The sequence below is a fragment of the Patagioenas fasciata genome, chromosome 9, assembly GCF_037038585.1.
Source record: "Patagioenas fasciata isolate bPatFas1 chromosome 9, bPatFas1.hap1, whole genome shotgun sequence".
NCBI lineage: Eukaryota > Metazoa > Chordata > Aves > Columbiformes > Columbidae > Patagioenas > Patagioenas fasciata.
Genome location: NC_092528.1, coordinates 15,960,664 through 15,976,551, shown reverse-complemented (window position 1 = coordinate 15,976,551; position 15,888 = coordinate 15,960,664). Strand labels below are relative to the sequence as shown.

The 15,888-nt window shown below is 35.3% G+C and overlaps 1 protein-coding gene across 7 annotated transcripts in view; it reads left to right on the top strand.

Moving 5' to 3' along the window:
* Positions 1-15,888, top strand: part of XRN1 (5'-3' exoribonuclease 1) — a 36,560-nt gene that overhangs the window by 6,702 nt on the left and 13,970 nt on the right. For all 7 annotated transcript variants that reach the window (XR_011740497.1, XR_011740498.1, XR_011740499.1 and 4 more), the window contains exons 7-28: positions 908-995; positions 1,122-1,290; positions 1,494-1,561; positions 2,905-3,039; positions 4,350-4,413; positions 5,184-5,289; positions 5,712-5,801; positions 5,959-6,115; positions 6,449-6,568; positions 7,567-7,736; positions 8,574-8,694; positions 8,792-8,890; positions 9,293-9,396; positions 9,923-10,054; positions 10,820-10,982; positions 11,438-11,551; positions 12,015-12,113; positions 12,271-12,386; positions 13,235-13,381; positions 13,754-13,843; positions 14,819-14,954; positions 15,662-15,718. Coding sequence is in view for 4 of the 7 variants with exons in the window: in XM_071812521.1 (XP_071668622.1) it covers positions 908-995; positions 1,122-1,290; positions 1,494-1,561; positions 2,905-3,039; positions 4,350-4,413; positions 5,184-5,289; positions 5,712-5,801; positions 5,959-6,115; positions 6,449-6,568; positions 7,567-7,736; positions 8,574-8,694; positions 8,792-8,890; positions 9,293-9,396; positions 9,923-10,054; positions 10,820-10,982; positions 11,438-11,551; positions 12,015-12,113; positions 12,271-12,386; positions 13,235-13,381; positions 13,754-13,843; positions 14,819-14,954; positions 15,662-15,718 (2,545 nt within the window). In the remaining 3 variants the exon portion in view is untranslated. The remainder of the gene's footprint in view (positions 1-907; positions 996-1,121; positions 1,291-1,493; positions 1,562-2,904; positions 3,040-4,349; positions 4,414-5,183; positions 5,290-5,711; positions 5,802-5,958; positions 6,116-6,448; positions 6,569-7,566; positions 7,737-8,573; positions 8,695-8,791; positions 8,891-9,292; positions 9,397-9,922; positions 10,055-10,819; positions 10,983-11,437; positions 11,552-12,014; positions 12,114-12,270; positions 12,387-13,234; positions 13,382-13,753; positions 13,844-14,818; positions 14,955-15,661; positions 15,719-15,888) is intronic.

Below are 15,888 nucleotides of genomic sequence, written 5' to 3'. Positions count from 1 at the left end.
GATTTGCCAATATGAAAATTTCATTTAAAAAATGACAGAATTTGGTCTGAAGTTCTGTGCAGCCAAGTGTAGCTCAGAGTTCGTCTTGGTGGTCTTCGTACAAGCTCGTGCATCACCCACACCTTCCTCAGAGGATTTTGGCCAAAATTTACTGTCTGGGTGAATACCCAGGTGGTCCCAGCTAGTTACAGTATCTACAAGTTGAAATAGTCCTTTACAAATTTAAAATACGTCAGTCTTTAGCTCATTAACCTTTTGATGTAGGTATTAACTGATTTTGGCCTAATGTTGGCTTGGGTCTTAAGTAATCTTAGTGAAGACAGGAAGTGAAGGCAGAAGAGATGTTGACTAATTTATGCCATAAACAAACAGGTTTGTCATTTTTTGGTGCTGTGTTGGAGCCCTAGATAATACATATGGAACATATTTTCAAGTTTTAACGTATTATTTTCTTACAAGAAGCATTTTGAATGACTGCAAATGTAACCCGGCCAGTTCACACATGAATCTGTGTACTCTCCGTGTACTCAGACTAGTTCTAAAATACCTTAAAATTTATTTGGTTTGGTGCAAAGTTCCATTGTCCCTTTTTTGGACAATGGGATAATTACTTAGAAAATAGTTGATGCAACGTGGAACTCCACAAAGCTGCCCCACTTTCTCTAAGCTAGCTGTTTTCCCTACGGTGCAGTCGCATCTGCTGTTTAGAAGGTGCTACTGTGGAATTTTATAGACTCAAACCAGATGAATCCTAAAATAGATTCAAAGAAGTGTTTATACGTTATTTCTTCTGCAAAAATATAATCTTAGTAAGATCACTTGCTTTTAGGTAACCTTGGACTTATTAAATATTCATGTTGGAAGTGTGTTTATAAATAATTAATTTAATGTTTTGAATAATTTACAGAGCATGTGCGCCAGAGGAAACCACATTTCATTTACTGCACTTATCACTGATGAGAGAATATATTGATTATGAATTTTCACCAGTGAAAGTAAGTTATAATGGAGCTGTGACTGAAAAAATGTGTGAGGTCTTACTATGCAAACATGGTAATAAAAATTATACTCCTGTGTGGTTTTGTGTTGTTTTTTTTGTTACGTTTTGTTTTTCCCCCCAGGACAAGATTTCCTTTGAGTATGATATTGAAAGGATAATAGATGATTGGATCTTAATGGGTTTCCTTGTAGGAAATGATTTCATTCCTCATCTACCTCATTTACACATTAATCACGATGCACTGCCGCTACTTTATAGAACATACATGGCTATCTTGCCAGAACTAGGAGGTAAGAACACCAAGTTCAGTTGTGGAAAGTAGAAATACTAACTTTCCTGCATTAATGCTTATTGATTATTTTAGTTATGTTAGAATGTTTAGCATTTAGTATACATTCTGTAGACAGCAAGATTCCATTCTATTATCTATGGAGCATTTAAGTTAAAATTTTAAAATTACTAATTTAAAAAACGTACTTTATTTTCCCAATAGGTTACATAAATGAAAATGGGCATCTGAATTTAAAACGCTTTGAGAAGTATCTCACGAAATTGTCAGATGTAAGTAATTCTGAAATTGAACTGTGTAGAACGGTATAGTGTTTTGAACGTAACCTCAATGTAGTGCCCTAAAATACACCATGCTTTATTTTTTATGAACTGTTAAATGACTGTTTTACAAGTGGTTCAGTCATCTGTTTTTAAAGTAACTGATGGGATCCAGTCAGTTGTTGTCTGATCTTACCATAACATAAGAGGAAAAAGATGGAATCGTTTGATCTGTGGTTTAGCGTAGAGGTCTCATCAGTAGAATCCTGATGCTCAGTTCTCACTGAGCAGTGGGCAGCAGTAGTGGGCAAAGCGTGTGGTGCAGGTAACAATCAATATTCTGTGCTTCCCCTGCTGGTCAGTTTCTTGTGGGGTAAGCTGTGTCTGAAGATCTAGGAGAGCAAGATTTTTTGCAGGTTTTTTGTGAAGATCATTGATAAAAACAGCAAAGAAACATCATTCAGAGGCAGGTGTCAGTATTCTTCGTGAGCTAACTGGGGTACAGGAGGCAATCCAGTTAAGTGCTACTGCAGTAATCCAGCCTAGAGGTGAGAAGAAGGATAGGCCATATAGAGATAGAAAGGTCTCAGCCTTCTGCTGAACTTGAAAGGAGGGAGTTTGTGTGCTGTCCCCACTTCAGCACTGTCTTCTGGTTCTTGGGTAGAACTATGGAAGTGTTGAGTGTGCAGCACAGGACTATATTACCCAGACCCTATATACTACTTTTGCTTCTAGAGTCGATAGTGAAGTGTGGAAGTTATCTAACTCTTTTTGTTACCCCTTGCTCCCTTACTGAAAGAAAACAAAATATGGTTTGTGTATATGTTTTATATTGCTAAGAAAAAAGATTTCTGACATTAATCTATTAGTTGTAGCTCTAGGGCAAGATGTTTATATATGAGTGACTCTAGATATAATGTTATACATGTACTAAAAAGGCATTGTCCATTTAGCACGCTAAATTTGACGTCCCTGTGGGGGACTATGGTGGGTCCTTGGATTTCCTAATGGAGGTCATGGCAACAGAAATTAGTCTTGAAGATATTAAGGCCTGCCCATGAGAAAGATGGGAGTAAAGGAGTATCCAGAGATGTTAAGGATGTACCCGTGAGAGAGAAGGGGGTAAAAGAGTAACATTGATGATAGCAAAAATAGCCAATGAGATGTTACTACTGTAACTTGTAACCAGTAGTGAAGAGGCACATGAATTGGTAAAACTGTATAAAAATGCACTTGTGGCAATAAATGGCATCTGCTACTTTCATCCTGGAAGAGCTTGGTCTATGTCGTTTGTCAGTCTCAACCGCGACACGTCCCTCAAATATTTCTAAACTTACTTCAATCTTTCTGCACAGTTTGACCGTGAACACTTCAGTGAAGTCTTTGTAGACCTCAAATGGCTTGAAAGTAAAGTAGGCAATAAATACCTCAACGAGGCAGCTGGTGTTGCAGCAGAGGAAGCCAGAAAAAATAAACAAAAGAAACAAAAGGTTAGTGTTTTACATATGTAATTTTGCAACTAAACATGTTAATTTTAGAAAATAAAGAATTTGATCTTAGAAAAATCAAATGGCATAAACCTTTGTTTTGAGATTTTCTTGAGATCAAAAAAGTTAATTGTACCATTTGAGGAACTGCCTTGCTGGTTGTGCGTGATGAAATGGTTAAGGCAAGATTAGGTTCTCATGATTTTTGAAATCTTGTAAACCTGTAGCAGTGTTTTATGTCAATTTACCTCTTCCTCAACAACAGCAAAACCTACTTCTAGGTGAGTTATGGTCAAACTTGCTGTGCTTTGTAATTTTACTTTTCAATACGTAGCCTGCTGGAAGTTTTATACATGTCAGATACATTGATAGATCAGTCATGCTTGTCTTGGTATTGGCCAGGTGTTTCACAATGAATAGATAAATAACAATTTCATTGGTGTGAGCTATCTCAGATTAAACATACAATTCTAGATAGAACTAATTAATAAGGAACAGCACCTTTCTCTGTATCTTGACTCTCCCCCGCTGCCGTGTTACCCACCACTCTCATTGGCTCTTCTTCAATGTACACCTTAAGCGCAGTGTAGCGTAGTGACAGGAAGTTCCTTCAAGTTTAATCTACCACTGTATATTGTTATCCTGTTCTCTAGTGCAGTTTGTGGTTTGTAAGAACAAGATGTTAGCTCTTGCTTTAATAAGGTATGCTTTATTTGTGGTTGTTTTCTTATTTGCCACAGAAGTTTGGAGCAGCTGTGTAGTGTTAGCTAGCCAGCCTGGCTGATCCTTTGAATGGCAGTGACAGTCAGGAGATTGCATATCCCAGGTACAGGGGTAGAGGGCCAGCTTCATGATCTGCTTATTGACAGCTGCTCAGTGCTGTACGCAAAAGACACTGTATAGTGTGAGAATGAAGTGAATGTTTGGCTTGTTTGACTCTCTAAAACACAGTTTCTTATATCCTTCCCACGAAAGTAATTTGAACTCTTAAAAATTTAATGATGAAAAATTTGACCGCATACCAGTTCTGTAGCACAATGCATGATGTAGGGAAAAGTGCTGCACAATTTTGGAAATAGTTGTATTTTGGAAAACAAATATTCAGGTATTTTTTTAAAGGTGGTTGAGATTTTATTTGAGACTGGTCCTTTGTCTGATCTGTATGAATAAAATCATTTTTCCCAAGGCAAGTACAAGAGGAGGAAATGTGGTGGGTGTTGTATACACCTTGATTATAGCATTTTGAGTTGCAGATTATATGTATGTGAATATTATTCTGTATTTTTACTTTATCTCAAATATTAATTTAATAGGCTCAGGAAAATTCTATATGTTTGGCTGCTTTAGAAAAAAACGAAGGTGAAGTGACCCCTAAAAGTAAGTGCAAATAATATAACAAAAAATCTTGTTAATTTGTGTGTAGATTTGGAAGATCTGCAAGCATTTCATGTCAGAGATGACCCTCATCTAAATGAAAGAGTTAGGGAGTGGGTTGTTGGGAAATGGCACTCCACATCACTGACTTGTGGTGAGAGGGAGTGGGGCTAAAGCTTTTGAAGCCACTCTTACCTGACCAGTATTTCCATGATGATTTAAAGGAATGAATGAGCAAATCTTCAACATTCAGCATTACGTTTTTTTATAATTGTACATTTAGGTATTTTGTTATAGGTGGGGGCAAGTGAACAGAATTTTGTATGGCGTTGGGGTTTTTGTTTGTGTTGGTCGTGTTTTTGAACTCATTCCACTTGTAGGAAATGTCTTTTGCTCATGTTTTGAAATTAAATGTCAAAAATGTATGCATATTACTCCAGGATATAAGATGATGTTGCTGAAAAAAGATTTAATTTTATTTTAATGTTTTCTTAAATTATTTTCTGGTGGCTTACATTCTCCATTCTCTTCTCTGTTCTTTTAATTGGACTATAAAATGGGTTTCCAGACTCTTTCTGGGTGAAGATTTTGTTTGATTGTTTTAGGTTATTTTCAGTACAAGGAAGGTATGAGCATCTATAACTGTGAATTGAGGAGCAAAGTTAAGGCATATAGTCAAAACTGAATGGCTTCAAACGTATTGTAGTAGAGAAGTGAAGTGAATGTTAATCTTTTTTTTTTTTTTTTTTTTTTTTCCATTACTGCTTTTTTAGCTGTATTGGAAGATGAACCAGAAGATGATGATCTGTTTGAAACGGAGTTTAGGCAATACAAAAGAACTTACTACATGACTAAAATGGGTGTAGAAGTAGTTTCCGAGTAAGTGTATGCTTTTTCTTTTTTTCTTTTTAAAAACAAAACAAAGCAAACAAAACAAAACAAACAAAAAAAACCCAAAACAAACAACCCCCCCACGCACTCAAAACACCCCAAAGATAGGTCTTTGCATATGTCCGAAACAAGGCAGGATATTCATCCATGTGAAAAGCACAGAACACATGACAGCGTACTGCAGTGGTGACGCTTTTGGCTAACACAAGAAAAGCTGAAAGCCAAGTTTTCTGTAATAAGTATTTGAGGACCAGAGAGAACAAAAATCTATTAGTATTAAATGAATCTAGAAAACTATGGTCTTATTAGGTTCCCAAAATGCTCTGTCTTCATTCCTATGTACAAGGCGCTAAGTAATTTTTATATACCAGCGAAAATTAGAAAAAACTAATAAGCATCTTTCTTTTAAGTGACTTCTTGGCAGATCAAGCTGAATGTTACGTCCAAGCAATACAATGGATTTTGCATTATTATTACCATGGAGTTCAATCGTGGAGCTGGTAAGAAAAATTGTCAAATGAGAAATTGCTTAAAGATGGAGCGATATTTCACTTTGTATGCCAGGAATATTGAATGTAGTTCTGTTTGATTTTGCTCTGCGAACATTGCTGTGCTATGATTAAGTCAAGTAACTTAAGAGGGCTTTTTTTGCTGCAGGTATTATCCTTATCATTATGCGCCTTATCTGTCAGATATTCGCAACATTGGCGAACTCAAAATCAAATTTGAACTGGGAAAGCCTTTCATGCCATTTGAACAGCTTCTTGCTGTGCTTCCAGCAGCTAGCAAAGACTTGCTACCTAAATGCTACCAGGTAGGATATAGAACTAAATTGCATTTATCTGTTGCTTACTGCTTTATGTCAAAGTAACTTTCTTCTTGATATTTTTGCATGCCCTCTTAGTTTTAATCTACCTCTAAATTTTAGGTCTATGGTTAAATACTTCTTAGTATTCTTAGTATGTTGTAAAGTTAGTAATAAATACAAATGTTTGCATTTGCTAAGCTATTTCAGACTAGGACAGTTAAATGTTGAATTCCTGTTCAACCCTGGATTAGTTTTAATACCAGCCTTCCTCTGTCTCTTCCTAGAATTAGTGCTAAATTGTCTGTTATATTGTTTAATTCCTCTATTGTATTTTCATAGCATTTGATGATTAGTCAAGACTCTCCTATTATAGAATATTATCCCCCAGATTTTAAAACTGACCTAAATGGAAAACAGCAAGAATGGGAAGCTGTAGTATTAATCCCATTTATTGATGAGGTAAGTTCCTTCAATGTCTGCTGGCTATAAAAGCTTCATAACAAATCCGCTGAACTTCTTAATTAATCAGCAGTTAGATAGGCAATTAGAAGTTTAACACTTGATAAGACCACAGGAAAATATAAATGTTTGCTGCCTGGGGAGCAAGGCTAGTTTAGGTTACCACAAGCCAACTTAGCTTCACGTGACAGAAGTCTTAAGTAAGGGATGTGGACTGCTTGTCGTTTGTTAGTGTTTTTGATCAGCTATTCAAATATTTAATTTCAACCTCTTCCTATATACATACAAAAATGCAGAAAGTCTGTAGGTAAAATAAACATTTATTAACCAAAAAAAAAAATCCTTTTACTGAAAATCCCCTCACATGAACACCAGTAATTGGTACAAGCCTTTAAGTACAAATCTAACAGTAAAACATTAATGGAGGAGAATAAAATAGTAACACTTTCCTTTTGCCTATAGGAAACAGTGCTATATATGTTGTTGTAATATCTTTTACCGGATGAAATTTGGACACATCAAAAAGTGGATGAAAGTAAAAATGCAGATTAGACGTTAAGATACATACAGGTGGTGACATGTGCCTATGAATTATTTCTGTAGTTTGCAGTGGAAGGTTGGCAGGACTTCGTCTTCACACAAAAGACAACAGTTGCTGCTTGAATGACCCATAAGGTTTTGAAGCTTTTTCAGTAGTTGTTTTGCAGAATTTTGTTATAGCATCTAAAATATTTTCAATATTTCTTTGTATGTTAAACGTAAAAGGCAAAATACGGCCAACCTTTGGAAACATATTTGCAAAAGAGTAATCTTTATTCTCCAAAGCCATTCTATTGTCCTATTTTTATCAGAGAGCTGGGACATGAGGAAGGGTGAGGCTACAATTAAAAATCGAACACATTAACCAGAAAAGTGCAGATATCCACTTTCCTAGTGTAAATGTGTCCATGTCACTTTTTGTTGCCACGTTCACGTACGCTAATTTCTCTAAAATTTAGAAACGACTGCTGCAGGCCATGGAGTCCTGTAATGAGTGCCTGAAAGAGGAGGAGAAACGAAGAAATACTCACAGTGCTTGCTTAATGTACTGGTATGACAAAGATGCAGAGTTCCAGTACATGTCACCATGGCCAGAGAAATTCCCTGCAATAGAAAGATGTCATACGAGGTAACACTGGTGTGACTAGTTTAGAGTAGACTAAAAGTAATTAGAATACTTTTATTGGCACTTTAACTAAAGCTCGTATATGCCAGATACTCACTGAAAAATGTGAAATGTTGAACTAGACATTACTTGTTGTGGGTGGCACAATAAAAGTATTTGTCCTTTTTCTTCAAATGTTAATTTGCAAAACAGATAAACCAATGCCTAAGTCAGCAAGAACATTCTAGAGAATTACTAAACTTTTTATGACACAGAGGATGAAAGACTGGTACAAATATCTTATAATGGTGGTGATTCATCATCACGCTAATTCTAGACCACTTCTGAAAGAATGTAAGTCTTTGGATCCAGTGCAGAGAGTTGAACACAAGAGTGTTTTTCACTTTCCTCTCGCTGAAAGTAGCCAGCTTTATTTAACACAGGCTCAGGCTACAAGATTAAACAGAAACATAACCTTAATAGTAGTCGAACTTGAAGCAAACTAGGGGAGGAATGCCTGTTACAGAATTACACTCGGTGAAGAATGAATAGTTGTGAAGACAAATGATACCATATGGAACCATTACTAGTTTAGAATTTGATAATAACAATGAATTAAAATAGTGAGATTGGGACATATCATGGCTTGAAGTTTTGTCTTTTTTGTAATGAGTAGTCTCTTTGTACCAATAGCATGGGGTTTTATAGTCCTTTGTATAGGTTCCAACTGGCTTAAATTAATTGCCACCTTACAGGGAAGTCAAAGGATTTGTCAGTTAATGAGTAGTTGAATGGGTAATGAGAGTTTCTAGAGTCAAAGGTCAATCTGTGTGCGTAAATGTTGTGCAATTTAATTTCCAGATACAAAACAATACCTTTGGATGCTTGGCATGTAGAAATAACGCACAATAAGATAACTAAAATCAACAAGAGTGCATTGTATTTTTGTGGATTTCCTACTTTAAAGCACATTAAACATAAGGTAAAAGATTTATTTCTTCTGACATTTTTAGTCGTATTTAATACATAACTATGTAAGAGTTCAGGTAAATTTTATATGCTGTTTTGTTTTTACCCAGTTCTATCTTAGAAAAAGTGGTGTACAAGTGTTTCAGCAAAGCAGCCATGGAGAAAACATGATGTTAGAAATCATAGCTGATAAGAACTCAAAAGAACAGGTGAGCATTCTGGTTTTAGCAAAAACGAACTAACAAAACAGACAAAAAAAGTCAGATGAAATGTTGGTTATTTGTTATTTCTTTTCTTAATATTGTATTACAGAAGAAAAACATTTATAGAGTAGTACTGAAAAAGTAAAAAAAAAAAAAATTACCTAAGCATTTTTTTTAAAGAATAGTGAAATACAATGAATAGTGATTTTAAAATAACATATTTAGATTTTAGCTATTTAAAAATACGTATCAAAATATAACTCCAGTTTAAATGAGCGATTTACTTTGCAAGAAAACCTATTCTTTAACTAGAATAGTATTTATTGCAAAACCAGTTTGAAAATATTGTAAGAAAAGTCTTTTAATATGTTAAACAATTACTTATAGTAACTTCTGGGTTTTTTTCAGATGGTAGAAAATGTTGCCAGTTCGGTACTTGGAAAGCGTGTTTTTGTTAACTGGCCACACCTCGAAGAAGCCAGAGTTGTTGCTGTGTCAGATGGAGAAACTAAGTAAGAGATATTTCATTAGGTAGTTGCTTGTCATTTTTATTCAAAGTAAGTTCCTTAGGCTGTAAAAAAGTTTTGGTTTTATTGTGATGCTTGAGAGCAGCAAATCATCCAAACGTATCAAAGGCTGCATGATGGAATAACCTTTGTTTAACATTGTTCTGGGGTTTGGTTATCTCTAAGTCTAGTCCTTTGGTATTTGCTACAGATGGAGTAGTTTGGGAGAGCTCGTTCTTTTTTAACTTTTAATGTTTTTAACTTTTCTTTGAGGGAAAAATACATGCACAGAAATCCACCCAGAAAAGTATAAAAAAATAACATTTCTATAAAGTCTTCCTTTCAGCACATGCACTGATATTTTTTTATAAAAAATATGCTGTGTGGCCCGTTGTGAAAGGGGTAGAGAAAACTATGTTAAAAGTTTTCCATGTCCTCAACAAGCAATTTCTAACTATTTTAAGTTTTACTCACAGTTATGTCTAGATTAATCTTACTTGATTAAATTAATACCTGTCATAATATTCTCAAGGTTTTATTTGGAAGAACCACATGGCACACAGAAGCTTTACACGGGAAATGCAGTGCCCCCAACTAAAGTAGCATACGTTGGAGATAAGGAACAAAGCACGTGGGTAAAAGAAGTTCAAGGCATTTCAGAGCAGTAAGTAACTTTGAAAATTAAAATGTAACTTTGCATTTTATGACTGAGCTATGTTTTGTTGCTGTGTCACAGATCTAAGTAGCAGAGAAGAGCTGCTCCATACTTGATCATGAAGGTTAATGAGTCTGCTGGAATTAAGAATCTAAAAAAAAATAGTAAAAACCTCACAAACAAACCTCAGAGAGCTTATGTTGAAATTTCAGAATATATGGAGTTAGTCCCTAAGTATTTAAAGCTAGATGCTGTTACAAAAGAACTCTCAAATGAAGAGTATTTACTCTCCCACTCAAATTTATGTTCTAGTCTTAGTAATCTTCAGCTGTAGGAAGTTTACAGAATGGAGTCATGCAGTATCAAGTAACAACTGCAATAGCTTAAAATTGCTAAATTTGAATACAGCTCTTCCTCTCCTAGAATGTGAGTGCCCAGTGGAACTCAACTGAGTTACAGTGTCTTGCCATTTTATTATGTGTTGTTTGAGCTAACTTCCTTAATTACATCTAACCCTTTCCACTGTAAAGGTAAAATGTGTTTAAATTAACACACTTAGCTATGTAGTGATGGCTGTGCAAGAATGGATACTCAATTGGTTAATCCATTTATTGTAGGTATTTTTTTATAAAACAGGGAACAGAGTATTAGAATCCTTTTGGATAGAGTTTGGTTTGTGTTTTGTTTTTTGTTTTGTTTTCGGGAAATGAATTCCACCCTCTTGGTTCAGTTCCATTTATTGTAATCAATTTTAATGTTCTACTTTGTATTCAGGTACCAGAGAAGAAAAGGAATAATTATTCATGAAACATCAGTAGTTGTATATGCTCAGTTACTCACTGGTAATAGATATCAACTAAAGCAAAATGGAGAAGTTTACTTGGAGAAGCAGTGGTCCAAACAAGTTCTTCCTTTTGTTTACCAAACTGTTGTCAAGGTAAAGACAGAAGTTCTATATTTTCTTGCACACAACTCCTTACTTCATTGAGGTGGAGGAGTGTGCAGAGGAAGGAGCATCTGCTCCTTTAAAACAAAAGGGTGAACAAAAATAGCATCTTAAAGTAATGTAATTTATTGTATAAAAATTGTAATGTGCGTAGAGAAGTATTTTGTCACAAAATTTGGGGCCATGTTGCACGGTTTAGAGATCTCACAGAACAAATGGCTTTTGTCATCTTTTTACTGGTGATACTTGGAATGAAGTACAGTAGTGGTGCTCTACAGGGTAGCATGGTTACTTGTGTAACAACATTTGCAATATGGCATTAACTTCTTTGATGAATTATTTGAGACTCACATGATGTTTTAGAATAAGCATCTATATAAGCTTTGTAATTATTCTACTGGAACTGAGTGATATTTAACATTATCAAATTTGTCTTTTTCATGTAGGATATCAAAGCCTTTGACTCTCGGTTTTCGAACATCAAAACTCTGGATGACTTGTTTCCTCCTGGAATTACAGCCTTTATGCTGGGATCTCCTTACTATGGCTGCATGGGAGAAGTTAGTTCCAATAATGTCATATATTTTTCTCCTAGATTTCTTTATTCACGAGCCTAAAATAATCGAAGGTGTTTTGTGGCAGTAGTGGTGATTTGCTAGCCAGAATTTTAAAGGGTCCATGATGCTTTAGTTGGAGGACGAGGGGGTTCTTCTGCTTTCACTATCACTGTTGCTAGCATAACAAGAAAAAGGTAGCATTGCTTGAATGCACACTTATTTTTACTAAGTATTTGGGAGAATTTGCAATACTGAGTTCCCATTTTGCACTATTTTCAGTTATGGATTCCTCTGATTTAATACTGTTTGATTGCGTCTATGAGGAAGCAGTGTACAGGTCAAGGCAAGATGGTTAATCCCAAAGTGTCTCTGTGCCAGCTGCAGCAAAATGCTAAACTATGGGGTCCAGTATCAAAAGACCGCTGTTTTTAAATAACATTTTTAATGTATTGTGTTTCTCTCCAAGGTTCAAGACTCACGTGATGTGATCACAGAAGGTAGAATTCGTGTAGTTTTCAATATTCCATGTGAACCCCAGCTTGATCCTTTAATACAGAACCAGCATGTAAGTGCTTCTGCTTTTCTAGTAAAAGCTTAAACAATGTGCCAAATATATTTTGCAATGGTAAATGTCTTTAAGGGATGCTTCCATATTATTAATTTGCCATTTGTATAAAAATCCTTTGAGAATTGCCATTATTTTTTGTTTGTTTGTTTTAAAGAAATATTCTGTGAAATACAATCCTGCATATATTTTGGCCAGCCGTCTTGGAGTAAGTGGATATCTTGTCTCCAGATTTACAGGGAGTATCTTTATTGGAAGAGGATCGAAGAAAAAGTAAGTTTTCTCTGTGAATTCTGCTTGTGGAGAAGCTTCTAAGTTCTAATGCATCTCTACAGAATTTCTGCTATGTTTAAGTGCTGTTCTTACCAAGTGTATAACTGTTTTGTGATGTGAAGCTGTAAATTCAATTCATATGCGGTGTTTTTCTCTCCTATCTTAAACATATTTTTAATTTTTGTTTACTGGAGAGTTGTTCTGTTGGTTTTAGTGTTGTAAAAACACATAAATTGACTTTCCTGGTTAGCTATTTGCAGAATTGAAGCATGAGTTTGGATTGACTTTGCCACACTGAGAATAAAAAGTGGAATCGGGATGTAATTTCATTGTACTTACTGTTACTGTTAGTATAAAGGGATAATAATTGTACCTGTAACATTTTTAAGAACCAGTGAACGCTAAAACTGCTTAAAATCTACAAGGAAGGAAATCCCTATAATTCTGTGAATGTCAGAATAGTGGTTTCCTGGTACAGTTCATAAAGAAGTGGTTGATGCGCATCTTCTTGTGATTTAACGTGTACATTTATTCCCCACTGATTTTTCGGGAACATCATTCTACATCTTGGTAGAGACCAGGTAGATCAGGTCTGAATTAAGGAGGAAGGGTAAAATATTCCCTGCCCTTGTTTGCAATACGGTGTGGGCATGCACGTGGACAGCAACCATAGTACAGCTGGTGTCCTGCAGCATTTACAGCTGTCGTGTTAACGGGTAAACAATACAATTGATTTAATTTTTCCGTGGTTTAAGGCTGAGGATGTATGTGTACTTGTTTTTTAATGTATGTACACACACACATATATATATGTTATTGCAAGTTAATAAGCTTTTTCTTATTTCCAGTCCTCATGGAGATCACAGAGCAAATGTGGGGCTAAACCTGAAGTTCAATAAGAAAAATGAAGAAGTTCCTGGCTATACTAAGAAAGTTGGAAATGAATGGATGTATTCTTCTGCGGTAGAACAACTACTTGCTGAGTATTTAGAAAGGTAAATACTGGATATGAACTTCATCCAAATTATCGATCTTTGCATCAGTCTTTTGGATTTTGTCCTCTGGACACATATCTTCTAAAAACACATGAGTTTACTTTTGGAGCGTGCTTGATGAAATTTCTTTTATTCCAATATTGTCCTTCCAGCAGTCTTTCCTTCCAAGGAGCAGCTTATTTTAGCATAGAGTAATTTTGTCAGCAGCTTAACCTTGACAAATGAACAGCATGATACTAGATTAACTGAAAAATAAGAAAATAAGAAAAAGCTCATCAGAGTTAGTTTCACATCAGCATAGGCCACAAAAAAGGCCTCATCAAAACAAAAGTTGTCTTCCGTTTTGTTTTGGTTTTTTTTTTCATTTTTTAGGGTTCCTGAACTATTTACTTACATAGCCAAGAACAGCCAGGAAGATATCTTCTATGAAGATGACATTTGGCCTGGAGAGGATGAGAATGGGTAAGCCATCTTTCTCCTTTATTTTTTTCTAGAATAAGTAAAATAAAAGCTGACAACATTGTTAAATTGGTGGTGATCATATAGTGGCTGGTATGTAACTGAAACTTTGCTGTTCCTTGAGAAACATATTCAGTGATGAATCAAAAATTATCAGAATATTTACAGTCCAGTTGTGCACTCCAAGTGTCTGTCAGGCTCTTATCTCAAGTCCAATAAGTGAGAAATCTAATTTTTGATGGCCGCTTCATAATTCTTGCTTTTAAAGTAACTTTCAGTAAGCAAAGTTATGAAGAGTCACAAAGTCAGCAAAAGATCACTTTTGGAAAACGAGCAATAATTATTGTAATTGCTGAAGATCGCTTTGAATTTGAAAAATAATGTACAGAATTTAAAGCACGTTTTTAGTATACATTCAGTCAGTTTCATGGGACACAAGGAGCAACCTTGGTTCTAGACACCGTGTAGTAACATTAAAAAAAGCTTTCATTACTAGCTAGTAAGCTCTATTAACGTGCTTGAGTTGGTAAGTTTGTGTGATGCTGCACTCCGCAGGACTCTTACCAGGCAGATGTACCATTGTGGGACTCTTCTGTTATTAATATAAGAATCTCAGGTTTGTGCTCCATTTTACTAGAGAGGCATGTACTGAAGTGAGAAACAGCGTGTCACAGAACCTCTAATCACAGCTGGACATGGTTAGTTGGTTGGATGCGAACATAATTTACTGGTTACTTTTACATTATTTTTTTTTCCGAGACACAACTCCAGGTTATAGTTTTGAAACAGTGTTACGTGATTTAGTTAGAGATTTTTTTTTTAACCTCTATAGTAAACTCACACAGAACTCTTAAATTTTGTTACTTTATGAGTATATACAAGCATTGTACCTATATGATAATACTTGGCCATTGAAATTGGGGTAAAAAGTTTAGTTTGTGCAGTTAAAAGTTATAATTCATGCTGTCTTTTATTTAGAGCTGAGAAAGTTCAAGAAATTGTTGCCTGGTTAAAGGCACATCCTGTGTCTGCTTTGTCTCGCTCATCTTGTGACTTGCAAATTTTGGATGCAGCCATTGTTGAGAAAATTGAAGAAGAAATAGAGAAATGCAAGGTATGCAGCTTGACAGCATGGTGAGCGGGGATGAACCAAAAAGCAGCTGCTCATTATTTTCCAATTTCTTGAATTAGAAGATTGAGGGTTACTTGTTACTCTAAAGAATACAGAATGTAACGTAATGTAATATCTGAATTTATAATATAAATTGTCCCAGCTCATTATTGATGTTTTTAGTTGACTGTTTTTGAGGTGATTCAGCAGCTTTAGGCCATGCTCTGAACCTCTGCCTTTTGGTGATTTCAGAAAGGAACAGGTGTCAGTATCTATTCTCAGCTACTGAAGTGCTGTTTCTAAGTGCGATTGAGCTGTTCTTCCCTTGCATTTTCGTTTTGGTCTGAGGAAAATTAGTTGTGTTCTGAATGCCACAGAACAAAAAAAGGGCTAAGGAAATTACTAAAGCAAAAGCTTAAGGCAAAGCCACATGAGATAGTGGTCTGGTTTACTTGAAATTACTTGTAAGGACATGTAATAAAATTGGTCTGAATTATGGAATTAGCCAAACAATGCAAAAGCTTTGGTAATAAATCAGTCATGTTTTAAAAACTGGACTTAGTCATCCTAAAGACTTCATGAAAGCAGTTTACCTTTGTCTAAAATAAACAAAGGAATAGTACTTTATCTTTCCAGGTGTTTTGTTGTACCTGAAATCCAGTGTTGGTTCCTACACTAGCCTGTAATGACTTTCTATTCCTTTCCTTTAGCAGAGAAAGAGCAACAAGAAGGTGCGAGTAACTGTGAAACCTCATTTGCTGTACAGAGTAAGTGATGTGAAAAGTGTTTGTTTTTTGGTTTTTTTTAAAAGTTGTCCAGATCGTATTTATTTTACCAAGGCTTACCAACTTTCAGAGTGGAATTTTATGACAGTATTGATGGAAGAAAAATTTTATTATGCCTTCTAGACGATCAATTTGAGAATGGTAGTCTGTTT